This window comes from Lonchura striata, chromosome 20 (assembly GCF_050655825.1).
Source record: "Lonchura striata isolate lonStrDom1 chromosome 20, ASM5065582v1, whole genome shotgun sequence".
Taxonomy (NCBI): Eukaryota; Metazoa; Chordata; class Aves; order Passeriformes; family Estrildidae; genus Lonchura; species Lonchura striata.
In genome coordinates this window covers 15,194,471-15,213,701 of record NC_140722.1, presented here as the reverse complement: position 1 = coordinate 15,213,701, position 19,231 = coordinate 15,194,471, and the positions used below count along the sequence as shown (strand labels likewise).

Genomic DNA, 19,231 nt, shown 5'->3' with positions numbered 1-19,231 from the left:
GCTCTGAGGGACGGGACACGATGGAGCTCTGAGGGACGGGACACGATGGAGCTCTGAGGAACAGGACACGATGGAGCTCTGAGGGACGGGACACGAAGCAGCTCTGGGCACGAGGCGCGCTGGCGGCGCTGCCCGGCCGGCAGGGGGCGCCCCAGGCGCCGCCTCCCCGGCGCGCGCGGCCGGACGTGCCCGCCCGAGCGCCGGAAGCGGCGCGCGGGGCCGTGGGAGCGCGAGCCCGGCAAGATGGCGGAGTGAGTGCGGGGCGGCGGGGGCGGCGGCCCGTCCCATCCCGTCCCATCCCGTCCCATCCCACGCCGCGCCGTGACAGCCGGGATCGGTCCTGCTGCGGGGCACGGCCGGGCTATGCTGTGCCGTGCCTGCCGGGGGTGCCTGTCCCTTCAATAGCAGCTCGCGCTGCCGTGCAGTGACCGGCGCCGTGCGATGAGCGGTGCCGTGCGCGGTGCGGTGCCGTGCGATGAGTGTCACCGTGCGGTGCGGTGTGCGGTGCTGTGCGGTGCCGTGCGATGAGTGTCACCGTGCGGTGCGGTGACCGGCGCGGTGCGGTGACCGGCTCGGTGCGGTGAGTGTCACCGAGCGGTGCGGTGACCGGGCGGTGCGGTGACCGGCGCGGTGCGGTGACCGGCTCGGTGCGGTGAGTGTCACCGTGCGGTGCGGTGACCGGGCGGTGCGGCGCCGTGCGGTGAGCGTCACCGTGCGGTGCGGTGACCGGGCGGTGCGGTGACCGGGCGGTGAGCGTCACCGTGCGGTGCGGTGACCGGGCGGTGCGGTGACCGGGCGGTGCGGCGCCGTGCGGTGAGTGTCACCGGGCGGTGCGGTGTGCGGTGCGGTGACCGGGCGGTGCGGCGCCGTGCGGTGAGTGTCACCGGGCGGTGCGGTGACCGGGCGGTGCGGTGACCGGGCGGTGCGGCGCCGTGCGGTGAGTGTCACCGGGCGGTGCGCGGTGCGGGCGGCCCGAGGGCCCCGCGCGGTGCCGAGGGCTCGGCGCTGGCGGCGGCGGGCGCGGCCGCCGTGCCCGGGGCGCTGGAGCCGCCGCGGGGTCCTGCCCTAGCTCAGGCTGTCCCGCACGGCGGGATGCGGTGCGTGAGGCACTCAGTCGGCTCCGTGGGCAGGAGCTGCCCGTGTGTGTCTGATCACACCGCGTTCAAACACGGCCGTGGGGGCTGGTCGCCGGTGCGCGTTCCGTGAGAGCCGGTGGTGGGTTGCTGCGTGCACCTCCAGTGGGCTTCGCTGTGCTGCTCCCATCCAGTGTAATCACACGCTGTGTTATCCTGACAGGTCTGCAAACGCCACCCATGAGGTCATCAATGCCACCCTCCACACTCTGCTGGCTGCTACTACCAAGCTGGTGGCACCTACACCTCCCAAGCCCATCCTTCCAGTTCAGACTGGAGTCCAGGCACAGCAAGAGGAGCAGTCCAGTGGCATGACGATTTTTTTTAGTCTTCTTGTTATAGGTGAATGATGAACTGGAAGTCTGTTAACTGTAGTCTATGTCTGAGGATGTAGGCCAACTCAAAATCATAGTGGTTTATTTCTCCTCTGGTTTTGCACAGGCACAGGGATTTAGAACATTTATGGTTGTGGGAGCCACTGCTTACACTGGTGCTTCTTGGTTTATTGCCAAAGTGAAGTCTACTAAATCATTAGGAGAAGCTTGCTTGTGTGTTTTTAAAAAATTACTTAAAAGTATATTTAATATTTTCCTGAATCTCCATTTTTTTTCCCCTTCACAGCTATTTGCATCATATTGGTGCATTTACTGATAGAGTACCGACTTCATTTTTTACCAGAGAGTGTGGCTGTTGTTTCTTTAGGTGAGTAACCGTAACATTTTTGTGTTGGATTTGTGTTAATCCAGGGACTGTCAGTAGTGTGCACTGGAGATAGTGCTCTGTTGTGTGTTAGCCATCACTAGAAAGAGACAGTAAACTGGATGCAGTGAAGAAAACAAGTAATTCACAGAGTCCTCAAATTGATTGAGGAAATAAAGAAATGAGCATACACACAGAGACTGGCCCAGGAAAATGTCATTACCCAAGTAGTACTTTGGCATCTTCCTCTGGTTTGCATCTTCAGGGTAGGACAAGATGTGCAGCACTCCCTGGTCATGAGGCTCCAGCTTTCCCTCTGAGGTGGTACTTGCATTTATGTTGGTGTTGGCAGATTTATGTCTGAATGTGGGATTTTAATGTAGCTGGGGACTGCAACTATCCCAAAAACTCACCAGGACTGCCACATTCCTAACTGTCTCAGTAGTACCATGGCAAGAGCTCTTCCTATGGCTAGAGTTATAAGAGTGTCACCTTTTATGGAGAGCAAGTGTGTACTTAGTTTGGAATAAATTTGGAGTATTGCTGAGCCTATAGTTATATGTCAGGGTAATTTAATTTATTTGTATGCTGTTGCTCCTGATTTATAGATGTGTAAATGAGGAGCAATTCCTGTGAATCAGCAGGGTGGCACAGCCAGGAGCAGCCCAGGTAACAGATGTCCTGTGTCACTTCAGCCTTCTGTAGTTGGTTCATAGGCTCAGTCATATTTGCACTCCTCTCAGCCTGGTGAGAGTCCAGCCCCTGTGTGATCCCTGATCCAGCTCAGTGCTGCTCAGGGATCCTCTGTCCTGGTCATGCTCTGCACAGCTGTGAGAGCACAGCTTGAGTTTCAAGTGTCCAGTTTTGCCAGCAGTGCCAGAAGTGAGGTGTGTCTTGTTTTGACTTGTAAATTAAGCAAATCCTCTCAGGAAGTTATTGAAGGCTAATAAAAGTGGCAGCAGAGAAGTATGATTTTCACAAGTGTTTTTCCTCCCATTGTCTGAGCTGCTGGGGAGCTTCTGGTTTATGTTTTCTAGAGGGTGTGTCCCTCCTGGTGGACAGGCTAGGAGTGCATTCTCTGAGGCTGAATTTTGATCCTGATCCTTACAAGTTGTTGGAACTTTATTGGTAAAAATAGTTTCCAGAAATGTTTTTTCTCTTTGATTTGTTACTGAGTTTTAACATGTTCTAAGGAAAATAAAGGTTGATTGCAATAAGAAAATGCCTATAAATTTTTCAAAAAAATGAGGTATAGATGAACTACAGACTTACCCTTCTAATTAGCCCCTTGACAAAACTGACCTGCCTGATTTAATAGAAGCAGCTGATCTAAACCTGCATTCATTCATTTAGTAATACAGGATGAGTAGTTTGTAAAATGTATGTGGCATGTGAGTGGCTGTATCTGCATTCTGTTCTTCAAGGAACAGCAGACCTTTGATGTTCCTTCATTTATGTTTTCCTCTTCCTTTCCATAGAAACCATTTCACAGAGCAATTATTTCTACCCTCTGGGACCGATGCCTTCCCAGATTTTTGTATAAAAGAAGGCTTAGGCCTCATGGCTTTGTGTGTGTGACACATCCATCAGCAGTAATCCATGTGATTCTGTTTGTGAGACTCTTTTGTTAGCTACAGCATGAGAGGAGGTCTCATGAGTTACAGAAAAGCACACTTAACATGAGTTACAGGAAAGCATACTTCAGGCTTCTCAGACACTCTGTACCTTTCATTTGGAGTATTTGACTTCTGTCCCAGTGTTTGACTGTGAAGTCTCCATTCTGTAAATTACAAAACACAACTGTGCAGAAACACAGATCTGAAATCTGGCTAAAGACAAGTTCCCTATAACTACTTGAAAACAATGACAGTTCCTGAGTTATCTTCATGACTCCAGAAGAAATCTTGTTACAGTTCTATGTTTGAAGATGTATAGAAGGAATGAGTGCGATCACCTTTAACCACTGAGTTTGCAGCAGCCTTGATTAAATTCTATCTTCTGTATTCACATTATTTCTACATGACTTAAACAGTGTGTAATTCATTTGGGAAATAGTTCTGACAGGATCTCCACCCTGATCAGAGTTTGTTGCCTTCTTCATTGCCAGAAAGTGCTATGATTTCATTCAAACAAAATTCACTTCTGTGGAGAAGACCGATTTAATTTAAGCTGCTTTAACTGCAAATAATATTGAAGTGACATGGAGCACAGATGCCTGTCTCATAACTTCCTGATTCTTCAGCAAGAAAGGTGAAATTTCATTTGAGTGCAGCTTAGATGAGAAATGTTTTTGAGTAGTTAAGCCTGTTATCTTTCTGAGCCAGTGAGCATCACACTCTCAGTAGGCCTGTTTGGAGTTGGGATATCCCAAGAGACAATCTGTTGTGCAGGGAAGCTCTGCAGTTATGTAACGTATTGGAAACTGGGTATTTGGGGATTAAACCCAGAACCACTCGGTGTTTTCATGGTTTAGGAATGAAACTAACTTACTTCACTATGTTTTGCCTTGTTTTCACTTCTGAAATTTGGAGATCTGATAATCAGTGCCATGTTTTGTTGCTATTTCAGAATGTTTTCTTATTCTCTCCTAGGTATCCTTATGGGAGCTTTTATAAAAATCATAGAGGCTCAAAAGTTGGCCAACTGGAAGGTATAGTCACATCTTGGGAGGCACTGGGGAGCTGTGCTTGCTCATGTTGTTAGCCAAGGTGGAAGGGCACAGATATCACATTATTTTTTATTTATTTGAGTTACTTTCACTGTAATAAAACTTATGTTTTAACACAGGCTGTTGTAGTGTTAGATGTGAAATTTTCTAATTAATAATTATGAACTTTATAACATGGTTATAAGTGGTTTCTAATTTACTAAATACCTTTTGTTTATCTGATAGGATGAAAAATTAAATATTTAACTGCAGACTATATCCCTGTACAAATCAAATCTTGGATCATATCCCTGCCCTGAAAACTTTGCTCTGTAATTTCTGGTGATCACTCCTTACTAAGTGTTCATTCAGGTTCGCCATTGAGACCTTGTGCTTGCTGTAGTTCTTGGCTAGCACAGCTGATAGGCAGAGTGCTGCTGTTTTATTTTCCCTGCTTCCATGCAGCACAAACACACAGTGCTTCCTTTCCACAGTTCTCAGTTCTGTGCCCAGCTCTGGTTTCAGGGCTGTTAGGGAGTGCAGTGGCTCTGTGGCCTTGCTGTGGTGCAGTTCTGTGCTGGCAGTGTCTGGCAGTGCTGCTGGCAGTGTCAGCCACTGACTCAGGTGGTGCCTGCACCCTCGGGGGCTGCAGCGTTTCTGTCCGAAGGATGAGCTTTGTTTTCTAAGCCCCCCAGGCATGACACTCTAAAGAGATGAGTAGCTGTGTTTTGAAAGCTGGTGTTAGAACAGAGCAGTCCATCAGCTGTTTGCCCTGGGTTTAAATGCGTTAATTGATGCTTGTGGAGGTGACATCTCTGACTGACAGGAGAAAGGAAACAGGTGGGTCAAGAGGCTGGCCCCTCAGCTGGGATTCAATTGCCTTCTGTGCCTGCTCCGTCAGCAGAAAAACCAGGGTGCCAGGCTGGGGGTACAGCAAGAGCAGTGTGAGCCAGGGGATGAGATAAGTGACAAGGACTGAGGACACAAAAAATAGCATCTTAGCTCATGGTGGGTTCCATTTATATCGCTGTGATGGCAAAAAGGAACCGTCAGAATAGTGCCATTCAATTCAGGCAGAAATTACATTTGCTGAGAAGAATCCAGCCTCAGGCCCCTCGGGTGGTGTGTCATCTGAGCCTGGTCACCTGCAGGGGCACTGGGCTGATGATGTCATTTTCTTGTCAGGTGATGAGTTTTCCAGAGAAACTGCTTGGTCCCAATTAACCTGTTCTGTTCTGTTCAAACAGTGGCCAAGAGGTCCCTGTTCCTTGGCAGTCCTTACAGATTTCCAGACTGTCAGATAAAGTGGGAATACTTTTTGTGGAAACTAAAGATTTTTCCTTTATCATAAATAACCTGTTTTCTATGCAGCTTTTTTGGAGACAATAATTTAAAATAAGTAACTCCTAATTTTCTATCACTGGGTTGAAAAAGAACAATAGAAGTAGCAGCCCTGGAATAGTTTACTGTTCTTCAGTCTTCTATTTCATTATAAGAAGGGAGAAAGATTTTTCATTTTCCATCACTATTTTTTTAATAGCTTTTCATTTGGAAGATTTGATGTTATTTCAATAATGGTGATATCCCTGAAATTAGAATGATTTTTTTTTTTCAGGAAGAAGAAATGTTTCGTCCAAATATGTTTTTTCTGCTTTTGCTTCCACCTATTATATTTGAATCTGGATATTCACTGCACAAGGTCAGCTTCTGCCAGACACTCATTTTGGATGTTGAGGTTTTGTTTGGAACTGATTCTGCTTTTGGTTAGCTCCATGAAGCTTAGGATAATTGCATGAAATTCCATTATATTAATCATTAGGGAATCGAGGGTGCAAAATTTAAACCTCTTCAAGCCTGAGTGCAGGGAGTGTAGCTTGGTGCTGATGAGTGAGTGCTGGCAAGGTGTCGGGTACAGCACAGACGAGGTGTTCCTTGGCTGGAGAGGTTTCTTACCTCACCAGAACTGTTCAAGGGCTGCTGTGAAGGAGGAGAAGTGGGAAGTGTAAGAGCAGAAGTGGGGAAGGTGGGGTCACTCCACAGCTAAAGAAGAGGAAAATGTGTGTAAGGTTGTGACCCTTGCCTGGGGGCCCCTGTTTCCATGGGCATTTCTCATGGCTCTTGTCCTGGCCAAGGGGCTCTGCTGCTCCCTTGTGCAGCCCTTCAGCTCCAGCTGTGCTGCAGGAGAGGAGGGAGCAGTGGCCATGCTGATACCAGGAGCACTGGAGACCTTTTCACACAAAACCACAAGCAATGGACTGGCAACTGGGAAGTGTACAAGCCTTTTTCACATGCCCTATCTCCAGCAGAGGGATTAACTTACACTTCTGCTAGATGGGGAATGTGTCTAAGTGCTGGTGAATATCCAGCTGTTTGCCTGAGGATTGTGTTCTTGTTATGGTGCCAGACTGGGAATCAGAGGAATTGTTGCTGTCCTCAAGAGAGCTGCAGCTCTCTAGGCAGATGCTGTGGATGTGTGTCCTGGGGTACCTGGAACCAAACTGAGCCTTTGTAATTGGAAACCCAGTTGTGACTTAGAATCTAGTTAAATGGAAACCCAAACATGAGTTTCCCTCAGGCCATTTGTACTAATTCACTTATTTTATTACTGTGTTCCAGGGTAATTTTTTTCAGAACATTGGTTCCATCATTCTGTTCTCAGTATTTGGCACTGCAATATCAGCTTTCATTGTAGGTGGAGGAATCTATTTCCTGGGCCGGGTAAGACTTTCTGCTTTGAAGCACTGAAGTTTGGCTGGCTTGTTGTTTGAAAGTCCCTTTTCCAAGGGCAGGCACATAGAGTGAAAGTGAATTCCTGGGTCACAAATCCAGTTCTCTGCTCTCACAGAGGCAGTGTTACATCCCCCTCCATGGATATTGCAGGGAGGCTGTGCAGTCTCCCTCCCTGGAAGGAAAAAGCTCTCTGAGATCTCACGTTCCATGGGCCCTGTGGAGCAGGAGGGGTGGGGAAGGTGACCTCAGGGCTCCTCCCAGCCTGAGCTCTGTGACTCTGGGACACACCATGTGTCATGGGAAAAGCAATTAAGACTTGAGTTTTACTTTTTTCTAACTTCCACAATGTTCCTGTTGGAAGGCTGTTCCAAAACCTGTGTCCTCTACAGCCATCTTATACTCTACAATTTTTTTTTTTTGTTCTGTGGTTTGGTGTTTCCCATTGGTTACATTTAGACACAGATATTTATCTTTTCTCTCCGACTTCATTCTGGAAGGCCAAGCATTCTATACCTTCCTCTTTGCCACTCAGATTTCTCTTCCTTTGAATGTCTTGGTTACTCTGCTCTAGTTCCCTAATCTTAGGTGACCAGAATTGTAGCAGTAGATTACTGTTGGAGGGCAGTGTTAAATTGGACAACATCATTACTGTGAATTTTTCTTAATAATGAGCTCAGGATTTGATGAATAGTTTGGTTTTTAAGAACAGGAGAGAATCACAGTTAATTGTGATTATGTTCTACTTATTCTTTCAGGCTGATGTAATTTATAAACTCAACATGACAGACAGGTAAGCTCTTGGGGAAATGGTGTAGTATATGAAATAAAGCTTTCCTCACGATAGCTGCAGGTGGAAAATGCACTATAGCTGGCCATCTCTTTTGGTCAGTGTTTAGACTGCTGAGATTCAACATTGTATATGAAACTAAGAAATAGATGGAACACTTCTATACCCTGTTTGTTACATCCTTATTTCCAAATAGTATTGTATTATATTCCATTCTTTTGCATTCTAGTCTGTTCTGTTCTGTGCTCAGTGATTTCTTTAGAGAGATGCTGGGTATTTTAACTGAAATTTAAGATTTGTAAACCTTGATTAGTTGGTATTATTAATATTTGTGATAAGGGTATAACTTTCTTGTCCGCATCCTCTCTTAAAATAAGTTTTTCAGTATCAATGATGTGTTTCAAGAACTTGGCAAGTGGCCAAGTTCCTATGACTGGAAAGAAAGTACTTTCTTATCACTGTGTAGAAACTGTAACACAAATGGGCTTTGTTACTGTTGTTCATGTAAGTTACTAAGTAGGTGCTTTTCTTTCTCTAATTTCCTGTTTTGTGTTCTCCCAGTTTTGCATTTGGCTCTTTAATATCAGCAGTTGACCCTGTGGCTACTATTGCCATTTTCAATGCCCTTAATGTGGATCCTGTGCTTAACATGTTGGTTTTTGGAGAAAGTATTCTCAATGATGCAGTCTCAATTGTCCTGACCAAGTAAGTGTATTGGAGCCACACATGTTTGTGGGAACAGTAACTACATCATTTTTTGTTAGTTTTTTGGGCTACAGTTATTCTTCCATCTTCCTTTGGAACAAATTGTGTATTTCAGGTGTAAAGCTGAATCTTGTATAGTGCTTCTGAGTAAAAAGCAATCTGTGACATGCACTGCACGGGCAGAAGGCAGTAAATGGCTGCCTCATTACCCCTGCCTCAGTGCCTTATCAGGACAGCTATGCCAAGCAGGTAGTGAAGTCAGGGTAATTTTCTAATTAATTAATTGCCTTTATTACAGATGTGGTGCTTTCAGGGAAGATACTGAAGGCTAAAAGCAGTCAAAAGAAGCACTAGATAGAATCTGCATGTTCTTTGCATAGAATTTTCATGAAATATATTCCTGAAATTCAAAGAGGTTTTTCCCCTTTCCTGTAAAGAACTGCTTTGTTTTCCTTCAGTGACCTTCTTGTCTCTCATCCACACCTAAATATTTGATGAGAGTTCTTCCTGTTCATTTGTTCTTCACAGAGGATCATATGAGTTTTTACCACTGTAAAATGTGTTTTCTTTTCCTTTTCCAAGTTTGAACAATGTTTTCAAATACTGGGCATCACCATAGCCTATTTACGCCATTCTGGGATTCTTCAGAGGAGCAGTGCTGGATTTTTAGCAGAATTAGGTTTCCCTTTGGGGATTACACTGAGGCTTGATTTAACATCCTTTGACATTCCTCTTGTTATATATATCACAGTAAAAGCCTTTTAAGAGTGGTAGCAACAAAGAAATGGGAGTCTTTTTGTTGTTATGCTCAAAAGATGTTTGATATTTTTGGATCCAGGCTTAGAATGTATAACCATTTCTTTTTATTTCTCTTTTAATTGTATCTAGCACAGCAGAAGGTCTGACAAGGGAAAATATGTCAGATGTAAGTGGATGGCAAACTTTTCTACAGGCACTGGGATACTTTCTCAAGATGTTCTTTGGCTCTGCAGCCCTTGGCACACTTACTGGTCTTATTTCTGCATTAATATCCTTTTTTAATTATGGTGATATATATGTATACATTGGTGAACTGCAACATTCTAGTAGTATTTTTCTTCCCATCTTCTCCACATTTCTCAGAGGATATTTCTTATTAGACATTATTTTGGTTTTACGTTAGTGTGCATGGAAGTGTATTAAAAGTGGCATCAAATTTTTATGAACATAATTAAGGTCTGAAATGTTGTATAATAGCTTTTGTGCATTGGAGTGTTATAAGATATGGTAATTGTTTTGTAAATTCAAAATGTATTAATTCCATTTCAATACCAATCCATTTTAACAAGCATATGGCTTCTTTTTTACATACATAAACCAGTTAATTAAAAAGAAAAAAAAGCTGCTTTTCCTGGGGGCCTTTGAGTCAGCCCAGCTCGTTTGTCCCTGTGGATCATGTGCAGGCAGCTGAATGCAGACACTGTTCTGTTTGGATTTAGCATGGGTTGTATTTTGCCTCTTCCACTTCCATGGATTGGTTGCTAAACAACCCAGGAGCTGCTCTGCTGAGATCAGGAAGGCTGTTTGCTCTAGCCCAGACACCTTTGTTACTTTTTGGGCTTGTTTAGTGCTAGCTCTGCCTTCACTCAGGGCTGTACAGCTGTACTTGTATCAGCTGGGACACACTGCCAAACACTTCGTTTGTAAACAAGAGCAATAGAGTATTTGATTAAATACAGACTTATTTCCCCTTTTGATTTATCAGCCTAATTCAACAAACTTTGAAATTATTCCATACACCACAACAAAAGAGGGAGACAGATGCTCATATCTAAATTATACTAAGTGAAAGAGAAGAGGAGCTTATTTGCCTTACAGTTACTTGTGCCTCAAAAGTATTTGATTTATCTGTTTTTATCAGTATTGTAGAGGCACATCAGTAAGAGATCGTTTTTTGTCTCTAGCTCTGTCTTCTGACAGACTTCTACCAGGAGTAGCTTCTATGAGAAACACTCCTCTCGTAAGAAATTATTAATCTTTCCATACTTGAGTTGAAGGCCAATGTGTAGATTTTATTGGCTATTCAGTAGAGAAGTACATTAAGCATAATCATTTTTTGTAATGGAATGAACACATCAAAGTATTTCTTTATTTTATAATTTACTTTTTCCATAACATTTCCGTGTGTACGTCCTAAAGCACATTGATTTAAGGAAGACGCCTTCCCTAGAATTTGGGATGATGATTATCTTTGCTTACCTTCCTTATGGACTTGCAGAAGGGATCTCACTCTCAGGTGAGTGGCAAAATGAATTCTGGTTCTATGCTATGTTAGCATACTGGTGTTGCTGTAGAAGCAGTTTTGCCTTGTGAGAAGATTACTCTGGAGGGTCTCAGCAGTAAATCCTTGCAGAGTCTCCTGTTGACTGCCACGTTCTTGCCTGCAGGTATCATGGCAATCCTGTTCTCTGGCATCGTGATGTCTCACTACACACACCACAACCTGTCTCCAGTGACACAGATCCTGATGCAGCAGACACTCAGAACTGTTGCTTTCATGTGTGGTAGGTGCTGCCTGCTATTAAATCTGATATTAATAGTTCAAAATTTCATTTGCATGGAATGGTGATTCTGTTGGGAGCAGCAGAGGTGTGAATTTGCATCCAGGCACTTGTGTGTCGATAGTGCTTGTCTTTAAGAGAAGAATTCCCAAGAGTGGAGTCTGGAAGGCACTCAAAAGTCACCTTTCCTGCCACATTGGATAAAACATGCAGTAAATCTCTCTCCCATCCTGCAGGCTCCTGCTAAGATTTGCCATAAGATTGATGGCCAAATGGAGGTCTCTGACTCGTGCGTTCCTCTAGTCTGTTTTTAGTTCTAGAGATGGGGGTTGAGGGGTAATTTTTTTATGTTTTTTTATATAAAAAGCTACTTGCAAATACAGTAACTTCACATACAGAGGTTTTTGGAAGTAGTGGGACAAGGAGCTCAGAGTCCTAGAGCCATTCCAGTTTCTTTTCCAAACCAAACCTTTGAAGAAATGATATGTTCCTGCATTACAAACATATCCCTGATTTCTGGGGTCTGCCATGAATGAATTCTGTGTTGTTTGCAGGAGGTTGCAGTGTGATCAGGGAGTGGCTTTGCTGCAGAGGGAACTCAACCACTCCTTAGTGAGCACCAGCAGCTGTCCAGGGTTTGGTCAGGAAGTCCCATTTTATGTACTGTATGTAGTAATTAATAACAGGAGTAGAAAAGGTTTTCTAGAATTGTTTATTTAAATGTGATTTCTCTTTTTCAGAAACGTGTGTTTTTGCATTTCTTGGCCTGTCAATTTTTAGTTTTCCTCACAAGTTTGAAATGTCGTTTGTCATCTGGTGCATAGTAGGTATTTACTTTCTTCCATATCTTTTTAGATGCATTTTTGGTATGGGGGAATGGGGAAACACCTTACAGTTAAAAGATTTTAGAATAATTGTTAAGATTTATAGGTTTTTATAAAAAATTCTCTGACTCCTTCCCTAATTCTTTGTCTTTAAACCCATTTCAGCGTGCCTTAGTGCAGTGACTCTGTGAGTTACATTTCACATGGGACTTGCCATTATCATGGTTTAATATCAGCATGAGAGGTGTGTTCCCTTTTTCAGAGCCCAGTGAGGGCAGTGTGGGCATTTCCAGGTGTGTGCAGCAGTGTACATTGGCCCATTCAGTGCATGGCTCAAGGGAAGCATTGTTATTTCCAGACAGGGATATCAGCACAGGGAACTGCTCTGCCTGTATTGCACACAACTTCCCTGTCTAATGTATACCTAAGGTGTGACACTTCCTTCTGGGTGGCATTACTCACTCAGATATAATGCAAATTGTGTAATTTTGGGGTGATTCATAAAGGAAAACAGCACAGCCCTTCAAGGATCCTGCTGACTAATTCTAGGATATTTACCTTATCAAGGTCTGTTTGTAGTGGAGCATAAAAACAATGCTCTGAGAAAACCTTGCCTTTCTCTGAGTTAAAATTTTCTCTGTGTTTGTTAATCGTTTGCCATTAAATCAATAGTCTGCTTTTTGTTCTTTTCTGCTCTCTAAAGTGTTGCTTCAGTGTGGGGTATGTTTTACAGCCATAGCCAGGGACGTGTTGAGAAACAGGCTGACGTGCTGTTTGCTTGGCTCCTGGCCTTTCTGAGCAACTGGGCCACGGGGAGACAATAGAAATATCTTATTGCCTCTTGGCTGCTGCACCAAAGGAATGACTAAAGGAGCTGAATGACTGAACTGAGGAGCACGTTTACCCAAAGTACTTCTTGGTCTCCCCAGAATGCCTCCTGGGGTCCTTTTATTTATCATAAGCTGCCTGGTCTCCATCAGTGACAGGTCTGATTTTGTTTCAGTTAAGCAGAGAAAATGTTTCAGGAGCAAAATTCCACAATGATCTGTGCTGAGGGGTTTCTCTCTGTTCATGGAGCAAAACACCTGCCTGTGGGCAAAAAGAGCATATTCACCTTCCCCTGTAAAACCAGCTGCAACTGGGGCCTCGTGGATGTAACACATCAAATGGTCTTTTGCTTTTATTTCTGTTTTTCAGGTGCTGGTTCTCTTTGGTAGAGCAGTGAATATTTTTCCACTTTCCTACCTACTCAACTTTTTCCGTGATCATAAAATCACTCCCAAAATGATGTTTATCATGTGGTTTAGTGGTAAGTTAAAGCTCAGAATACTGAGAACCAGAAAAAATGTTTTATCTTTTTCATTGTGTGGCCCGCTCAAGGAGGAACTAGTTTTTCATTGGTTGAGCAAAACTCAGCTGAACATTTGCACTATTCTGAAACCCAAGGGCAAGGAAATGTTTCCTTTCCCCTTTGTGCTAGAGCCCCATGAGAGCTTTTCTGCGTGGAAGCTGCTTGTCTCTAGGCCCAACAGCTTCACAGTTTGAACAGCAGTGTCTGAAATGCACAGATTTGTTTTGGGGTGGCAGCCACGGGCATGCCAGAGGATGGCAGAGCCCCTTCTGAGGGTGGGGGATTGCTGCTGGGCTCCGGGTGCTGGGCGTGGCTGTTGTTGACTCTCCCTTGCTGCCCTGTTCTCTCCCTGAGGATTACGTGGTGCCATTCCCTATGCCCTCAGCCTGCACCTGGGCCTGGAGCCCATGGAGAAGCGGCAGCTCATCGGCACCACGACCATCATCATCGTGCTCTTCACCATCCTGCTGCTGGGAGGGGGCACCATGCCCCTCATCCGGCTCGTGGACATCGAGGACTCCAAGCCACGCAAGAGGAGCAAGAAGGACGTCAATCTCAGCAAGACCGAGAAGATGGTTTGTCTGGGCTACGTTCAGAGCATTGCTGGGGTTTACTGGGGGTTTTTCAGTTTAGACATCTTTCAGGACTAGTACATGATTTTTTACTAAAAAGTAAGATGAAGGCAGTAGAAAAAGCCAAGGTAGTAGGACAAAGCCAAGCAATATAATTTTAAAATATCCCAAATACAGAGTTTAGTTAGTGTTTATACAAAATACGTGTTTGGACACGGGGAGGAGAAATAGTCTCTTAATTCAATCCAATTACAAGTTGATCTATATAAATTAAAGTAATCCCTGGAAAAGCAGATAATAGAGGACTGAGTAATATACAGAGAGAAAGTTGGTACAGTGTGAGGTGGAAATTAATCATAAAAGGCAGATGGAAATTGTTTTGAAAAATTTAAAGGCCATGAGAAGGTCATAACAATAACCCTCCTCTGACTGGACTTTATTTTAAAGCAATTTCTGGCAAAGCAAGAGATCTGACAAAGCCAAAAGCCACTCTGGAAACTCTTGTGCAAAAGATGAGAATAAAAAGTATCACAGAATATTTTTTGCATGTTTTTCTCTAAACCATTGAAGAGTATATGCAGAGTATTGTTCTGGAGGATCTTAAGAACATTTTCTCTTTGCATGAGGTTGATTGTAGTCTTCAGAACTGCCTTGCACTGTCCACACAAGGAAGTGCAGGCGGAGTGCAAGGACAGGGCGTGTTTGACAGGGCTCATTTTCAGTGGGACAATGACAGCAGTGCTGCTTGCTGGATGAAAGCATTGTCCAGCTCACAAGAGAAAACTGCACAGTAGAAACCTGTTCTCAGCAATAGTGACAATACAAAACATGGAACATTTGAGGTCTTTTCCCTTTCAGCATGGAAAGGGAAGCTAAGTGGCTCTGGGATTCAATGGCTGAACAGACTCATCCATTCCTAAGCCCTGCAAGGCTGGGATGGGGATCATTTCCATATTGTTCCAGCATGGCAACTGGTTGTGATAAGGGAGACCAGAGGGCAGGGGCTGAAGCAAGGAGGTGGGATGACTGCTGCTTCTGTGGGGTTATTCTGATCTTGTGGTTCTTGCAGGGAAACACTGTAGAATCCGAGCATTTGTCAGAGCTCACAGAGGAGGAGTATGAAGCCCAGTACATAAAGCGCCAGAACCTCAAAGGCTTTATGCGGCTCGATGTCGAGTATCTGAATCCTTTCTTCACCAGAAGACTCACACAAGAAGTAAGTCTTTCTTATTTTCTTGAAGAAGAGAAACTGGTCGAGTTGGTTGTTGTCCTCAGTACCACACAGGGCTCGTCGTGCAGCCACACACTTGTGCAGGGACAGTGGGACATCTGGGCATTGCTCATGCAGAGACAGAGCAGCTGTAATGAGCAGCTGATCTGGAGGTTGGATTAAATGAGCATCTCAGAGCTCCCCCGGTTAAACCTGGTGTGTGGATGTGCTGAACTTGCCTTTAATTGTGCGGGGAACCATGAAGGGCATCAGGAGTCACTGCCTGCTGCTGCTAGAAAAAGCTGCTGCCACTCAGGCAGAGTTTTTAAAGTGCTGTCACACACAGTTCCTGCCTCTTACTGTCAGTGGTCCTGTGACTTCTGGAGCTGTGCTGTTGCTGCAGAGTGCAGTTTCTAGCTTGGAAATAGGCACCAGCATTGCATCCCTGTGCTTTCCAGACTGCTCATTTCCCAGAGACAAGGCTCTGAGGCTGTAAATGCAAAACAACACCCGACAGTAATTTAACACTGAGTGGCCCCGAAGTGTAAATACTTTTTCACTCCCATGCTTCAGAAATCTGAGGCTCCTTAGTCACAGAATTCACTGTTTTTCCAGTTTCCCATGGAAGCATTTTGGCTGTGGAGTTAATAATTTTGTGTAAGTGCACACATTCCATCTTCCTAGCCTGGTCAAAAGTACTGTTTTTTCTCTTGTTTTGTACTTTTCAAAAGTATAATTTCAGCACTTTCCTACAAAAATTAAAGCCATTTATTGCAAAACCAGAAAGGAATCAAGAAACCAAAGTAAGCATCTGATTCGTAGTTGGTAGCCAAAAGCACAGGCTGCTATCCAGATTGCAACCAAAGGCTGGAAAAATAAGCATGTGAATCACCACGGCAGGCCACAAGCTTCCCAGTGTCCCTGGGAACACAAGAGTCAAAGGCAGGCCCTCCAGGCAGCATGAGGATTGTTGAAACAGAGCAGGCCTGTCTAGAGAGCACAGGTGAAAACAGCCACCATCAGAAGTGCCATCTGCAGCAGTAGTTACTGACTGAGCACCTGGTGGATGTGTCCTGTGGGAAGCAGGGTGGTGGGTGCTCAGGGGGCAGGAGAGCAGGGGGTCCCGAGGGGTGTGAGCAGCCCTGGCCCTGCGGTGCCCTGGCCCTGCAGTGCCCTGGCAGGGTGACAGAGCTGTGTTTGCTTTGCCCAGGACCTGCACGACGGGCGCATCCAGATGAAGACCCTGACCAACAAGTGGTACGAGGAGGTGCGCCAGGGCCCCTCGGGCTCCGAGGACGACGAGCAGGAGCTGCTGCAGCAGAGCGGGGCCGGAGCGCGCTGAGCCCCCTGGGCTGTGCGAGGGGGCTCAGGGGCAGGGCTGAGCTTTCCCATCTCACAGTGCCCTGTGCTCCTTGTTCAGGGGAAACCACAGCTCTGCTGCTGCTGTCAGCAAGGGAAGCCCACCAGCTCAGGCGCTGGCTGGGCTGAAGGAAGAGCCTTGTGCTCAGACTTCGCTGCATAGCAAATTCCACACAGCCCGTTGAGGGGCAGAACCATCTGCCATGAAATTATGACATTATTAATGGGGATGGGCTTCTTCCCATCCCAAAACCTGCTGCGACCACGCTGCAGTACAGGGCCTGTGTGTGGCTCTGCAAAACAGAATTAATTGCACTTTACCTTTTATATATATGTATATAAATATATTCATTCACGGCATGAAGAGTCTTTACAGTTTATACTGTGAATTTGTTTCAGCACTAGTAAGGGAATCTGACTGGAAGAAATATATAATTTATGGAATTTGCACATTTTGAACCCAGAAAAGATACATACCTTGACAGGAGCAGATGTTGCACATACAGGAATCACCTCTGAAAATGTAGTTTTGTCACTTAAGAAATCCTTGATTTCTGTTCTATGGGATTTTTTGGTTTTTATACTAAGGGATCTAATGCACAGTACTGATTATAGCATGGTTTTGGGGAAATGGGGGTCTGTGACAGCACAGAACTGCATTTGAAATTGTAGTTTCTTTTCTTTGGCTAAAGCCAGTTGCAGTTGGGTTTCTGTAATTGGCAGTTGCTCCTTGCTGGCACTTTGGCTTCAAGTCTTAGAAAAGAGCAGCTTCTGTTTTGCCTAATTTATGAAGTATCCCTAACACTCCAGAATTTATCAGTGGAATTTTTAAGCAAAAGCAGGATGTACATGAGGCAAAAGAGCCTAAAAAATCTAATCCAGGTATAGAAAGATTAATATTGCACGTGGCTGAAGCAGCCTCTGCTAGGAAGTGCCAAACAGCTTCCATTAAGCTGTCCCATTTTTCTCTTCTGCTTACACTGTTTCAGAATCTGTGTTATCACTGCATTTGTTCTCCATGGCCCAGTGTTTGCTCGGCGTTGCCAACACCTGAACGTGTTTGTTGCACATTTGCCGTGGTGACACATGCAGCAGTTTGCTCCCACTGCCAAATTCCTCCTTGGTCATTTGCATATCCACTGTCAGGATGTGAATTACAGTTCAGCACCCAAATCTGACATGCAAATGCACATGTTTGTTTCTGAAGATGTGAGACTTAGTTTTGGTCTGGTTTTGCTACTGAGTTTTTTAATCCACTGCTTACCTACCGAGAGAATAAAACTTTAAGAATGTATTCAGAATCCTGAACCTGTTGTCTGTGCAGTTTTTCAAAATACCACGTCTTGTCTCCTGCTGGCCTTTCCCTGCCTGTGGAAAGGGCCTCACTGCTTGTCCCAGAGCTGGGGCTGAGCAGGCTGTGAAAGCCATGGTGCTCGTTTGATCTATGGGGAGATCTGTGTGAACATCGGTCTTTTTTCCGCCTTCTAGACCCCAGCAGGCTGCATTGAACTTCAGCTACCCATCACTCCTACTGCGTTTCTCACCTTTACACCCCGGAGCTGCTGGAAGGTCCCTGAGAGCTTCTCCTCAGCTGTTCAGTGGTGGAGCTGCCGTTACCCTGGGGGTGGCACAATGCCTCAGTCCCGCTGACTACCCGAGGGCGGCGGTTCCCGGCCGTTCCCGGCCGTTCCCAGTGTTCTGTTCCCGGCTGTTCCCGACCGTTCCCAGTATTTCCTGGCTGCTCCCGGCATTTCCCGGTGTTTACCGGCCGTAGCTGCTGCTGGGTGAGCCGTTCTCTGCCGCCAGGTGAGCTGTTCTCTGCCACCAGGTGAGCTGTTCCCACCACCAGGTGAGCTGTTCCCTCCGCCAGGTGAGCTGTTCTCTGCTGCCAGGTGAGCTGTTCCCTCCACCAGGTGAGCTGTTCTCTGCCGCCAGGTGAGCTGTTCCCTGCCACCAGGTGAGCTGTTCTCTGCCGCCAGGTGAGCTGTTCCCTGCCGCCAGGTGAGCTGTTCCCTCCACCAGGTGAGCCGTTCCCTGCTGCCAGGTGAGCTGTTCCCTCCACCAGGTGAGCTGTTCTCTGCCGCCAGGTGAGCTGTTCCCTGCCGCCAGGTGAGCTGTTCCCTCCACCAGGTGAGCTGTTCCCACCACCAGGTGAGCTGTTCCCTCCGCCAGGTGAGCTGTTCCCTCCACCAGGTGAGCTGTTCTCTGCTGCCAGGTGAGCTGTTCCCTCCACCAGGTGAGCTGTTCCCTCCGCCAGGTGAGCTGTTCCCTCCACCAGGTGAGCTGTTCTCTGCCGCCCTCTGGTGGCAGCTGTCGGCAGCACGCCCGGCCGGGGCTGCGGCTACATCGGCCCCGGCTGTGCCCGTGCGGCCGCAGTGATCCCCACAATGATCCCCACAATGATCCCCACAATGATCCCCTGCCCACGGGAGGGACACAGCCTGGCACAGAGGGTCCCTGGGCAGTGCCAGGTCCCGGACTGGCTGCTTGGCCCAGCCACAGCACGTGGAGCTCGTTGGACTGGTTGGGGTTTGCTGGGTGGCTGCAAACACTGGCCCTTGGCAGCAGGAGTGTCTGGGAACGGAGACTAAACTCCCCCAGCACTGGGGCTCTCACTGACCTGTGGGAAGAAAACACAAATCTGGGGGTTTTATGGAGTAATAAAGGACCTGAG

The 19,231-nt window shown here is 46.1% G+C and overlaps 1 protein-coding gene across 3 annotated transcripts; it reads left to right on the top strand.

The window, feature by feature from the left end:
• Positions 1-211: 211 nt before the first annotated feature.
• SLC9A8 (solute carrier family 9 member A8) lies at positions 212-17,865 on the top strand. Of its 3 annotated transcripts, XM_085558346.1 has the most exons (17): positions 212-549; positions 910-937; positions 1,297-1,475; positions 1,755-1,835; positions 4,424-4,482; positions 6,095-6,178; positions 7,096-7,197; positions 7,965-7,999; positions 8,558-8,701; positions 9,590-9,728; positions 10,871-10,976; positions 11,128-11,244; positions 11,982-12,064; positions 13,263-13,374; positions 13,771-13,991; positions 15,058-15,204; positions 16,409-17,865. In XM_085558346.1, the coding sequence occupies exons 1-17, from the start codon at positions 525-527 to the stop codon at positions 16,538-16,540; spliced, it is 1,794 nt and encodes a 597-aa protein (XP_085414472.1). In that variant the 5' UTR covers positions 212-524; the 3' UTR covers positions 16,541-17,865. The 3 variants fall into 3 exon arrangements, with proteins under 3 accessions (XP_085414472.1, XP_021394889.1, XP_085414471.1); XM_021539214.3 differs by lacking the exon at positions 910-937 and having other exon boundaries at positions 212-251; XM_085558345.1 differs by lacking the exon at positions 910-937 and having other exon boundaries at positions 212-580.
• The last annotated feature ends 1,366 nt before the right edge of the window (positions 17,866-19,231 follow it).

Coding starts and splice junctions, on each gene's coding strand:
- SLC9A8 (XM_085558345.1), top strand. CDS start 525: ATGAGTGTCACCGTGCGGTGCGGTGACCGGCGCGGTGCGGTGACCGGC. Junction 6,179..7,095: donor CTGGATATTCACTGCACAAG/GTCAGCTTCTGC, acceptor ACTGTGTTCCAG/GGTAATTTTTTTCAGAACAT. Junction 8,702..9,589: donor GTCTCAATTGTCCTGACCAA/GTAAGTGTATTG, acceptor AATTGTATCTAG/CACAGCAGAAGGTCTGACAA.